The sequence below is a fragment of the Lygodium microphyllum genome, chromosome 7 (assembly GCF_053477565.2).
Source record: "Lygodium microphyllum isolate KBCC chromosome 7, Lygodium_microphyllum_v1.1.10, whole genome shotgun sequence".
Classification (NCBI taxonomy): domain Eukaryota; kingdom Viridiplantae; phylum Streptophyta; class Polypodiopsida; order Schizaeales; family Lygodiaceae; genus Lygodium; species Lygodium microphyllum.
The window spans coordinates 110,435,458-110,450,831 of record NC_141141.1 but is presented as its reverse complement, the minus strand read 5'-3'; the positions used below and the strand labels follow the sequence as shown (position 1 = coordinate 110,450,831).

The window sequence follows — 15,374 nt, the reverse complement described above, 5'->3', positions numbered from 1 at the left end:
GGAGTTCCTGTTTAAGTGTCAAACAAATTTTAATCAGAACACTGAAAGGGTTTACGCACAATCGGAAGTCTCTGTACAGGAATAGAGGATGGTTAAAAACAAAGATTTGTGACTTTTTGCATCTCCAATCCTTTGCCTCTGTTTCACCTCTGGTGCATCTGTATTTGAGCCATCTTTAAGGTTTTTAAATGCAAGGTCCCCAGACAGAGTTGGTAAAGTGGGTAGAAAAAAGGGTGCTTTTTCTGGTCTCTTGGGTGGTTCTACTGGTTTATTTCGCATCTGCACAAATGGAGACATTCACTAGAGTGAACAACATTCATTCAATGGATTACTAGAATACCACACAAGTGATAAAAACCGGTAAACCAACTTCAACAAGGAGCAAGTAACATGTGAGCAAGAAAAATTTTGGATGAACATAAGCTAGTTCTATAGGTGATCCTGCAACATACAGTTGCAAGATAGCAAACAATCCCTGGAGTGCACAATTCCCATTTCAAGCAACTAGTAGCCTCACTGTGCAGTAGAGAACATATTTGAACTTGCATGCCATGTGTTTGCATAGAGAATATAATCCTCTCTTTTTCTTGGGTTGTTTCCTAGCTGGCTTTAGTTGATTGGCCAGAAAGCCCTTCGTACATTTCAATGACTTTTATTTCATCTCTCTCTCTCTCTCTCTCTCTCTCTCTCTCTCTCTCTCTATCTATCTATGTATCGAACTCCGAAAAGGTTACCGTATACATACATACATACGTGTGTGTGTGTGTGGAGAGAGAGAGAGAGAGAGAGAGAGAGAGAGAGAGAGAGAGAGAGAGAGAGAGAGAGAGAGAGAGAGAGAGAGAGACCTTGATAGTGTCCAGATTGACAAGGCTTTGCCACTGAGCTCTTGGAAGTAGAGAGAGAGTCACTAAGTGGGGTAGTATCTGAGATTTCCCATTAGACACATTATCCTTGTCATCTGCCTTTCCATCCACTGTCTTCAAACCTGGTAATTCGCAGCCATTGCTGCTTTCAAACTGTGTTTTCTCAAATGAGATGTTAGGTAATGATACTTTTTCAATATTTTGCCCGCTCCCATATACTTCAACGTTAAAAACCCCCGAGTAAATCAGCCGATTCGCCCTGCATCCAGTCATTAAAACTCAATGAACCTAGAACGAGCTACAGCAGAGTTCTATTGAGTTCTCTGCTTACTCCACAACCCATGTGTTAAGTACAATAAACAAAATTGTATGTTGGAACACTCTGCAGGGTGCAAACTCTATGCTGATCTGGAAAATAACCATGCTATGCTACAGCAAATTTCTGGACTTTGAAAGAGTCTGCAAGCTCTACACTGATACAGTGAATACCCATGGTAAAGCTTTCTTCAGATTTACAAACTTGTTAACATATCTATGTCTAGTTTGGAAGTGTACATACCACATGTAAATGCCATTATGGCCAACATGTGCTGTTGCCAGCATATCCATGCTCGGTGACAAGGATAGAGAAGTTACAGAATCATCCACATGCACTGCATCAAGCTGCTTGGCAGAAACAACATCCCAGATTCGGACTGTCCTGTCCATTGATGATGATATAATCCACTTTCCATCTTCACTGAAGCATAGATCTGTTATTCGATCACTATGCCCTTCAAATTTGCGGACAAGTCTTCCAGCAAATATGTCATACACACGCAACACCGTATCATCTGAAGCTATGACAACCAGGCCTGAGATAAAAAAGAGAGAAAATCCGCAATTATAATCTGCTGTTTTTGTTTAGAATGAACCAGGGCTGCTGTAAGCCTGAATGCACTTTGTAATTGGACAAAAGGAATTGATACATAATAGACAAAGTCTGGACATGACACAAGAATACCAGTTAGCTGAATTGCTTTCAATAACCAGACACTCTTGTTTTGTCACAATGCTCCATTTATAGATGTGTGCAATAACGAACAGAGGTTTCATTTTCTTAAATACTCTACATGGCTGTCTTTTCTAATTTCCTTCTCTCTTGCTCAAACCATGACATCTAGTGGAAATTGAACTGCTACTAGAGGGGACACAAAGGCAACATAAACCAATGAAAGCGGCAGGAGATGTTTAAAAATGTTACGTGAAGCCACATATCTACTAAAAGGACTGCAACAATGGATCTTACTATAATGTCCCCTAAAAACTAGAATGTTTGAACTAAATGACCCACACCCCTCCCGATGACTTATTTGAATACAGCATAATAAAAAAGACAAAGAAGCTGAAAGCACTTTCAAATATTCCAAACCTTCCTAGCCTCAAATCAATGAAACCCCTATCCCCCCAACCTTTCCCCCCTTTTCTCCCAAAATAAAACAGAAACCCCTAAAAAGCATGGTGTCTTTAGCCCTGCAGGCTCCCTATGCTCCTCTACCTCTCCTGTTACAATGTCGCTCCCCTGAGTTTGTTCATGACTGCTTACCATGTGAAATTCTGCAGTTGCTAAGGGAAAGTAAGTCAAAGACACAATGAAACATACCACTTCCACGATGAAACTCCATCTTGACTAGAGGTGAACCAACTGACCAAACTGATTTGACATTACCTTCTTTAAAATTCCAAACCTACATAAAAGACATAACCACACACATTAGTATCTCAAAGACTAGGTTTAAGACTGACCAAACAATACAGTGCATTGACTGCTGCCCTGTAGGCAACCCTTTCACTCTGGTTGGCCAGTAATAATCATGAACCCTTGAGTCTGGTTGAAACCAACAAAAAATGTAAACATCAACAGTGCAAGCAGTTCACCAAAATAAGTTTGATCATCAGCCTTATTTTGGTAAGTCCGATGATCAGACACACTCTGGATGTATCCTCATTAATTACAGCACAGAAATTTAGGCATTCACATATACCCCAAAAAAAAAGCCACTTGTTCTCTTTTTCAGGGGAAAGAGGCTTACAGTCTGTTTGATAATTTAGGAAAAACGACCAGCCTTTTTTCCCTCTCATTAAAAATAGGCAAGCACAGTTACAGCTTTGCAAAATAATCAGACATAAGTTTGACATAATGTACCTTTACATTGCAATCATATCCCCCACTTATAAGTAGAGTATTTGTTGCATCACAAGCGAGGCCAACAACAGCTCCGACATGAGCTCGGAAATGTTGTAGCTCATTATCATGATAGATTAGGCGACTCAGGCCTGACTGAATATTAAATCGTTCCATGCATCCTGATTCAGTCCCAAGCAATGCAAAGTTTCCACAGGAACTCAATGTGCAAGCCTGAACAAAGCTCACTCTTCAGTAGTATTCTCCAGATGTTACTACCAACTCAGCAATGGTTGCAGAAAACCGTGGAACTCTAAACTTACTGTAACTGGACCAGCATCTTTCACTGTGGGCTTCAAGACTTGTTCACCAATCACAAAATTTTGCAGGCGCCATGAATAAGCAGCAGTCTCATCCCTGTGGCATGTCACCACATTGCACCAATCCCGTTCACGAATCTCAGCTGAACAATTGAAAACAAAAGGCTTTAAGCCACTTGAGACAGTAATTCTTTTTGTAACTACAGGTTACCCTTAGACAAATATGTGCAAATCCCTTTAAGAGCTGTTGTTAAAAGCATTTTAACTAATGAAAGTTTTTAGAGGTCAAAGCAAAAGATGACAGGAGAAAATTTAGATGTGTCCATGTACTTGTATTGTAATAAGTAACGGTGCTGCTCTTTTGTCTACCCAATAAATCCCAGGACAAACTTTTCCTTTGTTGTCTTTTCTGCACCTGGTTCTTCTCTGCCTGACCATGGCTGTTATTTTCTGCCTCCATGCATTGATATTTACTCATCATCCTTCACAATCTGTATTTATTTGCCTTCTGTGCCTGTTCATGACTGTTTTGCGACCTGAATGCACCCTGTTTTTTCCTGTTTCTTCCACAGCTGATTCTCTTTCCTCATCAATCTTTAAATTAATAGAATCCCTCCACGGCAAACACTCCACATCCAGGCAGGTCATCTTCCTAAGGAGTAACCTTGGAGTGAGCCACAGCCCTATCCCAAGACGACGACCCCACCACCCCCCCCACCAACAGATTCAAGCCATTATCGCCCACAATAGGAGATGCCCATCAAGAAACTTCACCTTTTGTGGTGGAGAGATGATGGAGAGTTCTTAGTTACCTCAGACTTGCTGCTTATAGAGAGGCAAGTCCCTATCTCAACATGTGGCCTACATGAGCCGGAGGCTCCCATTTAGCCACTAACTGCAGTATAGACAACTATACCCACACCTTCATTTCCACCACTACCAGTGATCCGGACAGTTGCACCCACATCTCCATCTTCTCTCAACCACTTGTAGCCAAAAGAGAGGCACCTTTACCTCTATCTTCCACTTAGCTATCAATGACCAAGTTCGAAACCATGACTTCTATAGGCACATGTCTTTTAGCTAGCTCCACATACTCCTCGCACTCAATAGTGTGCGCCACCCCGCTACCCAGTACGGAGTGGGGATGCTCACCTTGCTAGGGAGAGAGGAGGAGCTAGCGGTTAATACTTTAAATGATTCCATTGACACTATTTTTTTCCCTACTCTTCATGAAGTTCTAGAGCTTATAGAGAGGATGTAGGATAGATTCCATATAAGGAAGTAGAGAGATAGGCATGGGCTTCAAACCTTCCCAAAACGATCCTAGACTCCCACACAATCTGCTACAATGGATATATCTAGTAAATCCATGGCATGAGTTTTATTATTGGTCCAAACTATCAGCTCTAATCTCTGACAAAGCCCCTCAATCCAACTCCAACTCCAAAAAAATTGGCATTGCTACCCTCCTCTAGAGCTGACCAACGATAAGATAGGAGCGACTTCCTTGAACATCCTCATAACCACAACATGGAACAATGTGCATGATCCAAGAAAGAATCTGAGTGCAGCAAATGTGAAAACATATGACTGGACTAAAAGAAAGAAGTGAACACGGAGAGAGAGAGAGAGAGAGAGAGAGAGAGAGAGAGAGAATATAGAATAGAATACTAAAGATTGCATAGTATGAATGCTAAATACTAAAGGCAAATATGCAACCACGAGGACATGAAATTTTGATGCTTTGTTTAGCATTTGATTAAAAGTTATTCAACTGTACAAATGTGACTTGCACATGTGAGGTGTAGGGTTGTTATTTCAAAATGTGGAACCTAGGACTTCAAGATATTAGTTGGTGCCAAAGACAAAAGTTGTAATAAGTTATGCTTGACAAGTACTAGGTGATACCCAGTGTCAAATTTTGGCTTGGACCAATTTATTGGCCATCTAATATCAATGGTGACATTAAAAACTAGACATTAATCAATTAATTAATTAATTAATGCTGGTCTAGGGACTAATAACTTTTCAAGGATACTTGGGAAACAAATTGGCCTAGTCAATTTAGTTATTGACTAATGGAATTAATTTTATGTATACCGAAATAATTATTAAATTGATTTTCAAAACTAATATTCTAAAAATTAATTTAATAAGCTTAATAATGCTAGAAAATGGGATTAGAAGGCTGCCACTTGGCAAACCTTCCCATGCAAGTGAGGAGGCTAGTTGAAGGCTACAAGAGAGGGGAGAAAGAGTCATTCAAAGGTGAGTCAACTCAAGGATAGGTTGGGAAAATAGGCCCCCCCCTCTTTAGAGGCATTTGCAACCACCAAAGACACGCAACAGCACATAGGAGGGGACAACAACATTTTGAAAGGTCCTACGCTGCATGTGACAGCTTCCATGACTATTTGGAATAGGGCAGCATCAGATTTCGGCCTGTTTTCAAGATCAAACTCTCAAATCTCTCTCACTCTACACATTCTCCCTTATCCGCTAACCATGTCACAAGTTTTCTCAACAAAATTTAGCCACTTGAGCCATCAAAGGTAAAGATCTTGATTAATCTCTATTGTAAACCCTAATTTACAACAAAAATTATGGTTTGACAACCGCCTCGGAAAGCATGCTTAGAATTGAGGACCTAGTACTTGAATTCCAACAACCGAAATTAAAGAATTTCATGGAGATCCAAGAGGCTAGCCAACCAATATCGAATTTGAGACTAAATCTATCTCTCAAGGAGCAAGGTGAAGGCCAATCCCCTGGCAAACCAAGGGGCAAATTGGTTTCAAGGCTTGCTGGTCATTTATGACAACAAGAGGCACTTGGATTAGCAAAGGATATTAAAGAATCACAAGCATACTCCATTCATTTGCAATTGAAGCTAAAGGAATACCATGAGGGACACCAATTCTAGGGCCAACATGTTGTCCATTATCCATGATTAAAGTGGTAAAGTGTGCATTTCAATTTATGTGATTTTTTCACTTGATGTAATTATTGATTAATCAGATTATTACCACCCTATTCGAGGAGCAAGACTGGCTTCATATATACAATGGGCTATGTGAGTATAACTGGCCAGAGTTCTCTCTCAATGTACAAAAATCTAAAGTGACTTAGACCTCAAGCAAGCTACCATAAATAGACAACAATAAATGCATCAAACTAATCAAGTCGACCAATTAAAAAACTGATCAATTACAAAATAAAATACAACAAAAAATGGCCTACCACATGATACGGCCTGTCATGAGGACATGTATTTTTGAAACCTCACTTAACATGTGGATTAATTTTTAATATCATGGTTAAGTAAATATTGCACATGTGGAACATAATTGGGATTAGAGAAGATTTATGAGCCCGAGATCCAAGAAAATCACAGGATGTCAAAGACAAAAGTTACTATAAGTTATGTTGTTGGCCTACGCATTCATTTGGCCATAAATGTCAGTTATGACACTAGAGAAGTGACGTTTAATTGTATCTAAAGTCAATCTGATGGTCAAAGATGGCACAGAGACATTCGGGAATGGAAGTTGCCTAACCAATTTAATTATTGATCGCTCAGATTTTTCTAGGCACCGAAATAACTATTAGATTAAATTTCAATATTTAAAGACTAAAAATCAATATTTAATTATGGATAATAATAGAAAAACCATTTGGAAAGATTGTCACTTGTCAAAAATGCCCATGCAAGTCTGAAAAACGTCTTTAGAGGCTGAAGAGAGGCATTTTAGTGGATTCAGCCTATGAGAGGGAGGGACGAGATGCTATTGGTCTGATTTGCAACCATGCAGCCACGAGCAAGAGAAGACCAATAAACAGCAACAAGTGACAGCCTCTATAGGCTATTGAGACAGGGCAATAGCAATAAACAACTAATTTTCTTCACGTCTTTGTATCTACAAGCTGTTGAGACAAGGGAGCAACAGTAAATGACAGATTCTTTCAGTTCTTCGCAAAGTCTGGATTTTCTCTCTCCTTAGCATTCTCTCTCATCTCCCAACCTTTCTACAACCTTGCTCCGAAGATTACAACATTGAGATCACCAAACGTTGAGAAATTTCAGATTTCTCTCTCCTCAGTATTCTCTCTCATCTCCCAACCTTGCTCCGAAGATTACAACATTGAGATCACCAGAGGCTAAGAAATTTCAAATTTCTCTACTGTAAACCCTAATCTACAGTAGAAATTAGGGTTTAGTAACAGCCTAAAAAAATATGCAAAATTTTGGAAGCTCCAAGACTTGGATTCAACCGGGCTGAAGCTGTGGTTTTCAATCAAATTCAAGTGTAGGGACCAGCAAATCAATGAACTTGGGGCATTTTTCATCTCCATCAAAGTGGGTGAAGGCCAATTGATTATCCAAATCAAGAGGCAAATTAGGTTGAAGACTTGCTGGTCATTTTGAACAGCAAGGGGAGTTGGAATACCGAAAGGGATTCGGAGAATCCATTGTACATCAACTTCTTCTTCAATTAAGTTAAAGAAATACTAAAAGGGGCGCCAGTTTTGGGGCCAACAAGGTGTCCATTGTCCAAGATTGTAAATTAATTTGCATTTCTCAATTTTGTAGTAAATGGTACTATTGTAACTAAGTTGTAATCAAGAAATTACCACCCACCCATGGAACAAAGGCTAGTTTCACAAACTGTTTGCCCAGTCACCTGCCTGATCTACCTAAAAGCATGTCCAAACTATTGGCAATTGCTGAGATACTATTAGACTTGCTCCTATACATTGTGAATTTGCCTAAAACTACCTAATCTATCATATCCATGCTTATGTCTGTCTTCGGGATGGCCAAATATCTAACACCCCCTCTTAGATCCTGGATGCGAGTCGCGACATGAAGCTAAGGGATCTAGAATACTGATGAAGAATGGCCTGAGGAAGTGCCTTGATAAACAAATCTGCCACATTATCTTGTACCTTGCAAATTGCAATGCTCCACATCACTAGTCTCATCCAAGAATTTCTCATAAATGTAGTGATACTCGATCTCTATGTGCTTCACCCTAGCATGAAACAAGGAATTCTATGCTAAGGTCATACGACTCTCATTGCCGCATAGAAGTGCTATAGCTCCTCTTTGTGAATAACCAAGCTCCTCCAACAACCTCCAAAGCCAAATGGTCTCACAAGTGGTTGAACAAGCCGCTAAGTACTCTACCACTGTAGATGAAAAGACAAGTGTAGGCTGCTTCTTGTTGCTCCAAGAAATCACATCTATACCTAGAAAAAGCAATAGCATGTCATTGATCGTCTATAATCAACATCACTAGTCTAATTTGGATATGTCTAGCCTCGTAACACCAAAGCCAAGCCACTAACACCTATTGGATAAAAGAAGCCTATACGAGGGTTCCCCTCAAAAACCACAATATCTATAAGGCAACCTACCAACGAGACCTCTTAAGGTTCGAGCACACCAAGTGGAAAGCACAAATCAATCCAAGTATTTAGAAGCCAAATCAACGCTCCAATCAATTGTCTATAGCGAGAAGCATCCATAAACAATGAATCTATATGAGCCATAGCCTTCCGATTTGGATCCATGGAGGTAGAAATGGTTTGACACTTCTATATTTGAAAGGTTGTCAAGAGCTCCTACACATCACTATCGGGGGAGAGAGATCCCCCTCTCAATCTACCATATCTCATGACCTAGGAAGAAATGAAGAAGCCCCATATCCATCATCTCAAACTTCTCATGGACCATCTTGACATGGTCACCTGAGTTGGTCTAAAGCAATAGAGGGCCTTCTTTAACCTGTATACCTTACCATCTAAGGTAGGAAAGCCCCATATCCATCATCTCAAACTTCTCATGGACCATCTTGACATGGTCACCTGAGTTGGTCTAAAGCAATAGAGGGCCTTCTTTAACCTGTATACCTTACCATCTAAGGTAGGAAAGCCATGAGGTTGCTCTACATAGATCTCCTACTTGAAGCCGTCGTTCAAGAACACGGACTTGATACCGAATTGGTAAACTGGCCATCTCATATTGCTAGCAAGAGCAAGGACTATCAGAATGGTGGTCATACGGGTTGTGGGGACCAAGTATGCCACCGCTAAGATACTTGGTCTTAAAGACCCACTTGACTCCAATTACCTTGCAACAATGAGCGAGCCAAGGCACAAGGTACTAAGTGTCATTCTACTTAATAGACTTGCTCTTGCTCCATGACCTTTTGCCAATGATCAAACTATATTGCCTCCTTCAACGATATCAACTCCCTATCATACATGGCACAGGTCATCAAACCATAGTTAGTGCAAATAAGCTCAATGGAATGCGCCTAGTTTCTTTGAGATCACCATGAGCCATCATGTGGCTGCTGCTCCTCGGGAAGCCCCTCAATCCCTACATCCTAGAATATCCCATGAGCCCAACAAAGAGAAGGCCTACACTTTCCTCACCACTCTGCCTCTACTGAAGTCTCTCAAGCATCCACCAGCAAGGAATCCAATGGAGAAGCAATCTCCTCATCTATAGGTGGAGCCTCAAGAGGCATAGGCTCCAGAGGCACCGATTCAAGTACCCAACTATCACCTGGATCTCTAAGAATAGGGTGCCCCCCCCTCCCCCGTAGCCCTCCCCTCCTCTGCAACTAGAAACTCAACCACACCCAATTACTCTGAAGTAGAAAACATCCGGTTTTAGTCCAAAATACACCTCAAAATGAGTCATAGCAACAGTAAATGTCAATGAATGATTTAGGATGTCAACTGCACTAATCACTACTTCGGCCCACAGACACTAGAGTGTTTACTAATGCTCCATAGTCCAAGCTATCTTGATCACACTCTTGGTCTTTCACTCCATATGTCATTATCTTGAGAATTGTCGGTGTTGATGAATCCTTAGATCAACGTAGAACCGAGCTACTTTCCTGGAGACAAACTTTGCACCCTTGTTAGATCTCACAATCTTAAGCTTTTGTCATGAACCACTAATTTATTGGAGAAAGCTTCCAATGTCAAAGCCAAAAAATATATCCATGTCATCCTGTTGTGATCATCCACAATCAACATAAAATAAAGACACCCCTTTAGAAACTCCATCCGCATCAGTCCACACAAATCTATAGAAACAAGCTCCAAGGGCTCCTTTGCCCATCTAGAAGCCTTGTTGGGAATCACATCTCTATGTTGTTTACCACTGATGTAATATACATATGGTAAATGCTCACTCCATCAGCTGGCAATCCACACACAAGTGGATCACGAGCTACCTTCCAAAGGTACTCATAGTTGAGGTGGCCAAACTAAGCATGACATAGTTTGATCTAAGACGGGGAAGTGAAAAGAAAAGATGTAAGGGTTGAAGAACTCCGCATCTTGTAGATACCGTTCTCCTCATGCCCCTAGCAAAGCGCTTGTCTAATCTTTCCATCAAGAACCCAAAAAAAAATCATGTTACACTCAACCATGAGGCCAAGACCACAAATCTTGCTCATCAAAAGAAGATGATGACCCAAGCCTAGAACATAGAGAACCTCCGACGTGTGAGCATCGATACACCCATCCTGAATCGATTGCATATCACCCTTGCCCTAAATCGAAATGGAAGAATTGTCACCAATCAAAATATACCCATGTATTAAACGCATATGAGCAATGTTATCTAGAGAAGGGGACACGTGACATGAAGCGCAACTATCCACAATCACTCCTGAGATTGTTGGTCCATCAACATTGCATCAAACAAATCCGGTGAAGAAGGCTCAATAACCTCTCAATGTAAAATGATGAGGAAGAAGCGACCAATTCACCCAAGTGCTTTGTAGTCTTCTCCTCCTTAGCATCCTTCTTATCCTTGTTAGGGCAACCTCTCTTCTAGCGACCTATCTTACCACAGATGATGTGAGTGGACTCCTTATCCTTTTTGTTTATCTTCCTTCTTCTATTTTTGATTCCCCGCCTTTAGGGAAGCTTGACTCCTAAGAGCCTCAGATTTTTGCAAATTTATACCATGCGATTGTTTCCCTTGGTCCAAGACCATAGGAACCAACTCCTGCCACTTAAGGGTCTATGTTCTCAGAGGTAGTCCCCTTGCTCACATTCTAAACATCCATCTATAACTATCAAAACTTGTTCGTGTGCTCACGCATGGAAGTAGACTTGCTTGGGCTCAAAGCTCATATATGCACCTCCAAAGAAACCCACTTCATTACAATCATCCTATTATAGAGTTGATCTAATTCTAGTCATATCTCCCAAGCATTAGACAAATACTCAATGTGACCAAGGAGCAAATGTGGGCATTTAGCTTGTCCTAGTGGACCTATATCTTCACCGACACTGCTTTCTCCGAAAAGGAAAGTTTGGAAAGATATTGGGCCAATGGACGATCAATGGCCTCAGTCACAAACTCTACCAAATCATAAAACTCCAAGATGGCAAGCATCATAACCTGCCAAATGTGAAAGTTCTCCCCATCCATCTTTTGATCCTATGGAAGAGTCAACACCACCAAGACCTTACTGTCCATAATAGCGTGGAACTCCACGTCGATTTCTAAAGACATAGTTACCTAAAGCACCTACACAAAACAATGGGTTGCCCCCTTTGACTCCAAAAAGCAGCCTGCTAGGGCTTTCTTCACTCCTCCCAAACATGCCTTTTCCATCGGAAGCAATTTAAAATAAAAATCTATTGTAAAAAGCTGAATATGCAATCTTTTCTCCTTCTTTGATAGCAAATCCTGCACAAAAACATTAAACTCACTTTCTTTCTTATGTGTCTCCACACGCTTCAGCCTTGTGTCAATTCACAGCCCTCATGCTCACCCTCAAACATTAAAAATGCAACCTTGGTGTGTGCTGAAATCTGCGCGCGAGAGAGAGAGAGAGAGAGAGAGAGAGAGAGTAGAATGCTCAAGCCTGTAGAGTATGAATGCTGAATACTGAAGGCAAATATGTTTACTGGGCTGTGTGAGTATAATCAGCCAGAGATATCTCTCAACCTGCAACAACTTGAAGGGACCACAATCTCACGAATCAACTTTTCTCCTTCATTTGACTGCTATGAGGTTTCTTGTTTCATGATTTTGTGAGGCTTGCTCAGCTTGTTCAATCCCCCTGGTGGGGGGGGGGGGGGGGGGGAAGGATCAAGGAGGAAAGGGCAAATGCCAAAGAAAGCACTTGAAAGAGGACTGCCCGGTGAGAGGATATGAGAAAAGGAGGAAGGCAGGAGGTTAAAAGTTGGAATCTGCCGGTGAGATACTAATGGCGGGATGGGGGGCAGCAAGCAAGAGGAATAGCCCAGGGATGCAACAAGGATAAGGAGAGGGGATGCTCATTGCAGGAGGGGCAGCATACATGCTGTGGGGAAGTCTGCAGGGCAGCCGGCAGATAGTATGGGTGCTGGTTACTTGAGGTGGCAGCGTGAAGACTGAGGGGCAGCATGAAGGAAGAGCTTGCCTGCAAGGCAATGAGGAGAGGTTGCATAGCAGGGTGGAAGGCTGGGCAGGAGGAAAAGGGGACAGTTAGAGAGCAGGAACTCAGCAGCCTCAAGGCAGGTCAGCTTAAGCTTCATGGTACAACAGACCAGATTTGTGTAAAATTGGTAACACCACATAGCAACTTCTAATCTATATATCAATAAATCAAGCACACATGCCATATGATGTTATATCCAAATCTTCAAACACCTAATCACAATTCTCTATTATAAAAAAGGAGCATCAAATCATTTCATTTAAGGAATTCTGCCAGGGAGGATGCTACCAGTAAACTTAAAAGGAAAGAGAGAAGGAAACCTGCAGCAAATGATATAGCTTAGGATGCTACAATAATCTTAAAGGAAAGAGAGAAAGAAACCTGCAGCAAATGATATAACTGGAGGTAGCTTTATTTCTTCTTCCTGTGTAAAACAATATCAAGTAAAGACCTGAAGAAGTAAGTGAATAAACATCAACAAGTCCATCAATAGGCATGAAAATCATTTCCACCCAAACTTGCTTTTTTCTGAAGTTTTTTTGCTCGCTTAGCCACATGCCCTTGAGATAGCTCTTTGCTTTGTTGATCCTGCACGAGTATAGATACAGCCATTTGCACAAATGACATCTGAAATATGCAGTGAACATACCCCACCCCCACCCCACCCCCCCGGGGCAAAAAAAAGGGGGGAAAAAAACCACCAAAACAAAAACCTCAAAAATATTCCTGCTGAAGGGGAGCCTCCACACACTTATCTTCCCCAAAAGGGGTAAAAGCCCACCAAAAAGTACAAAAGTAAATAGCTCTGCTTCATTCAGCCACCCGAGTTGCTTCTTGATATAGAACTTGATCTAATAAAAAACTGCTAAAAAAGTGAAACTTTTCCGAGATGAGAAGCTTCTGACATAATGACACCTTTAAGTTAGTGATAACTTGGAGCTCAAACACCTTACTTGCTGTTTTCGCCCTAATTACTGGCTGTGTATCAGAGCTTCCCTTCATTGTCAAGATTGTTTCCAGCCTGTGCAGTGCAGCTTGCATTTGGTCCCAGACCAGCAAGGCGACAGTTCCTACATACTCCAGCTACTTGCGTTTCGGGTCCCTTCCGTGAAGGAAACTACTAGGGTTTGCATTGAGGACACACACAGTGAACGACCACGACAAAAACACAAAGAGACAAACACAGAGGGTAAAACTCAAACCCTAAACGCAAAACTCAAAAACTCAAACCCTCAACACAAAACTCAAAACTCAAACACAAAAACTCAAACACAAACAGAAGAAAGGAGAGAGAGAACACAACTCTGAAGTGAATGAATGTTGTAAATGAATGTAAGAGTGTACAATGTGCTCAAGGGCAGAGCAATGTTAGAGTGTGACGTCCACCGAAGGCGGATCCCAAGTCTATGACCACCAGTCGGAGTGTAGGAGTGTTGAATAGTGAATGGCAGCAGGCTGGTCACCAAAACGCAATAGTCTGGAGGCTGAAAACCGGTAAACGTAGCAATGCACCACCGATCGGAGGCTGGAAACTGTGCATGATCTGCTGTAAACAGCAGGCTGAAACAGTGTCTAAGAGTGTCAAGGCCTGCAATGCTGAAAACGCAGGCTCGCTGACCCTGGAGATGATGGACAGCAAGCTGAACAGCACTTTGGGACAATCTGGAGCAGTCGCCAGCAGCTGAGATCTGTCGCCTACAGCAATGGACAGGCTGAAGATAATGTGGCTGCAGTCGATGATGGCTCGACAGCAGATGGAGACGGGCTGCAAGCTAGAAACTGGGTGCCAACAGCAGCAAAGGGTGTGTGGGCTAGTGTAACCTGCAAACAAGAATGTGGAAGGGCGCCCCAAAAATTAGGGTTTCCACTGAACTCTCTCTAACCACTCCCCGTTTTAGGGTTTCCACTGAACTCTCTCGAACCGCTCCCTGTTTTAGGGTTTTACTCTAAAAGAGCATTTTTAGTGTGTTTTGGGGCTGTTCAAGCAGCTAATCAACAAGTAATGCATATTTTAGCTCAACACTCCTCTCACGCCTAAAACTGAGCTGAAAGGTTAGCATAGTACAGGGTAGTTTCGGAAACGGGGGAAACAGAAACGGAAAAAAGTTCGACCAAATTTTGAAAACGGGGAAACGGCGTTTCGGATTGTACACTAAAAAAAATACAGTAATATATGGATATATAAATACATCAATGTCTACAACAACATGTATTCAAATTTCATAGTACATACAAAACTTTGAGTCTTCATGTCATATGATTAAAATCATGATTCATTACACATTTTACGAGCCACGAGTCAGGACTCACGAGTGAAGATTAAGGAGTCAAGACTAAGAACTCAATGGTTAAAACTTAAGACAGCTTAATACAATTAAGACTCAATTTTCAAAATATAAGATAACAAAATGAATTAGAATTTATGACTCATGAATAATCTGTGATCTAAACTTTAAAGAGCAGTGAAGACTGGCATTAAGAACAATGGAACAAGAATCAAGATGCATAATAAGTAAAATCAAGATACAATGATAGTAACTATGTCATGTGAATAATCTAT

General features: G+C 41.3%; 1 protein-coding gene across 3 annotated transcripts in view; it reads right to left on the bottom strand.

Moving 5' to 3' along the window:
• The window catches only part of LOC148033822 (transducin family protein / WD-40 repeat family protein), a 124,134-nt gene that overhangs the window by 2,063 nt on the left and 106,697 nt on the right, over positions 1 to 15,374 (bottom strand). For all 3 annotated transcript variants that reach the window (XM_087681830.1, XM_087681828.1, XM_087681829.1), the window contains exons 9-16: positions 13,333 to 13,402; positions 13,196 to 13,234; positions 3,351 to 3,490; positions 3,049 to 3,261; positions 2,506 to 2,590; positions 1,423 to 1,717; positions 846 to 1,122; positions 60 to 279 (exon numbers count right to left, since the gene is read on the bottom strand). In XM_087681830.1, coding sequence (XP_087537956.1) covers positions 60 to 279; positions 846 to 1,122; positions 1,423 to 1,717; positions 2,506 to 2,590; positions 3,049 to 3,261; positions 3,351 to 3,490; positions 13,196 to 13,234; positions 13,333 to 13,402 — 1,339 coding nt within the window. The remainder of the gene's footprint in view (positions 1 to 59; positions 280 to 845; positions 1,123 to 1,422; positions 1,718 to 2,505; positions 2,591 to 3,048; positions 3,262 to 3,350; positions 3,491 to 13,195; positions 13,235 to 13,332; positions 13,403 to 15,374) is intronic.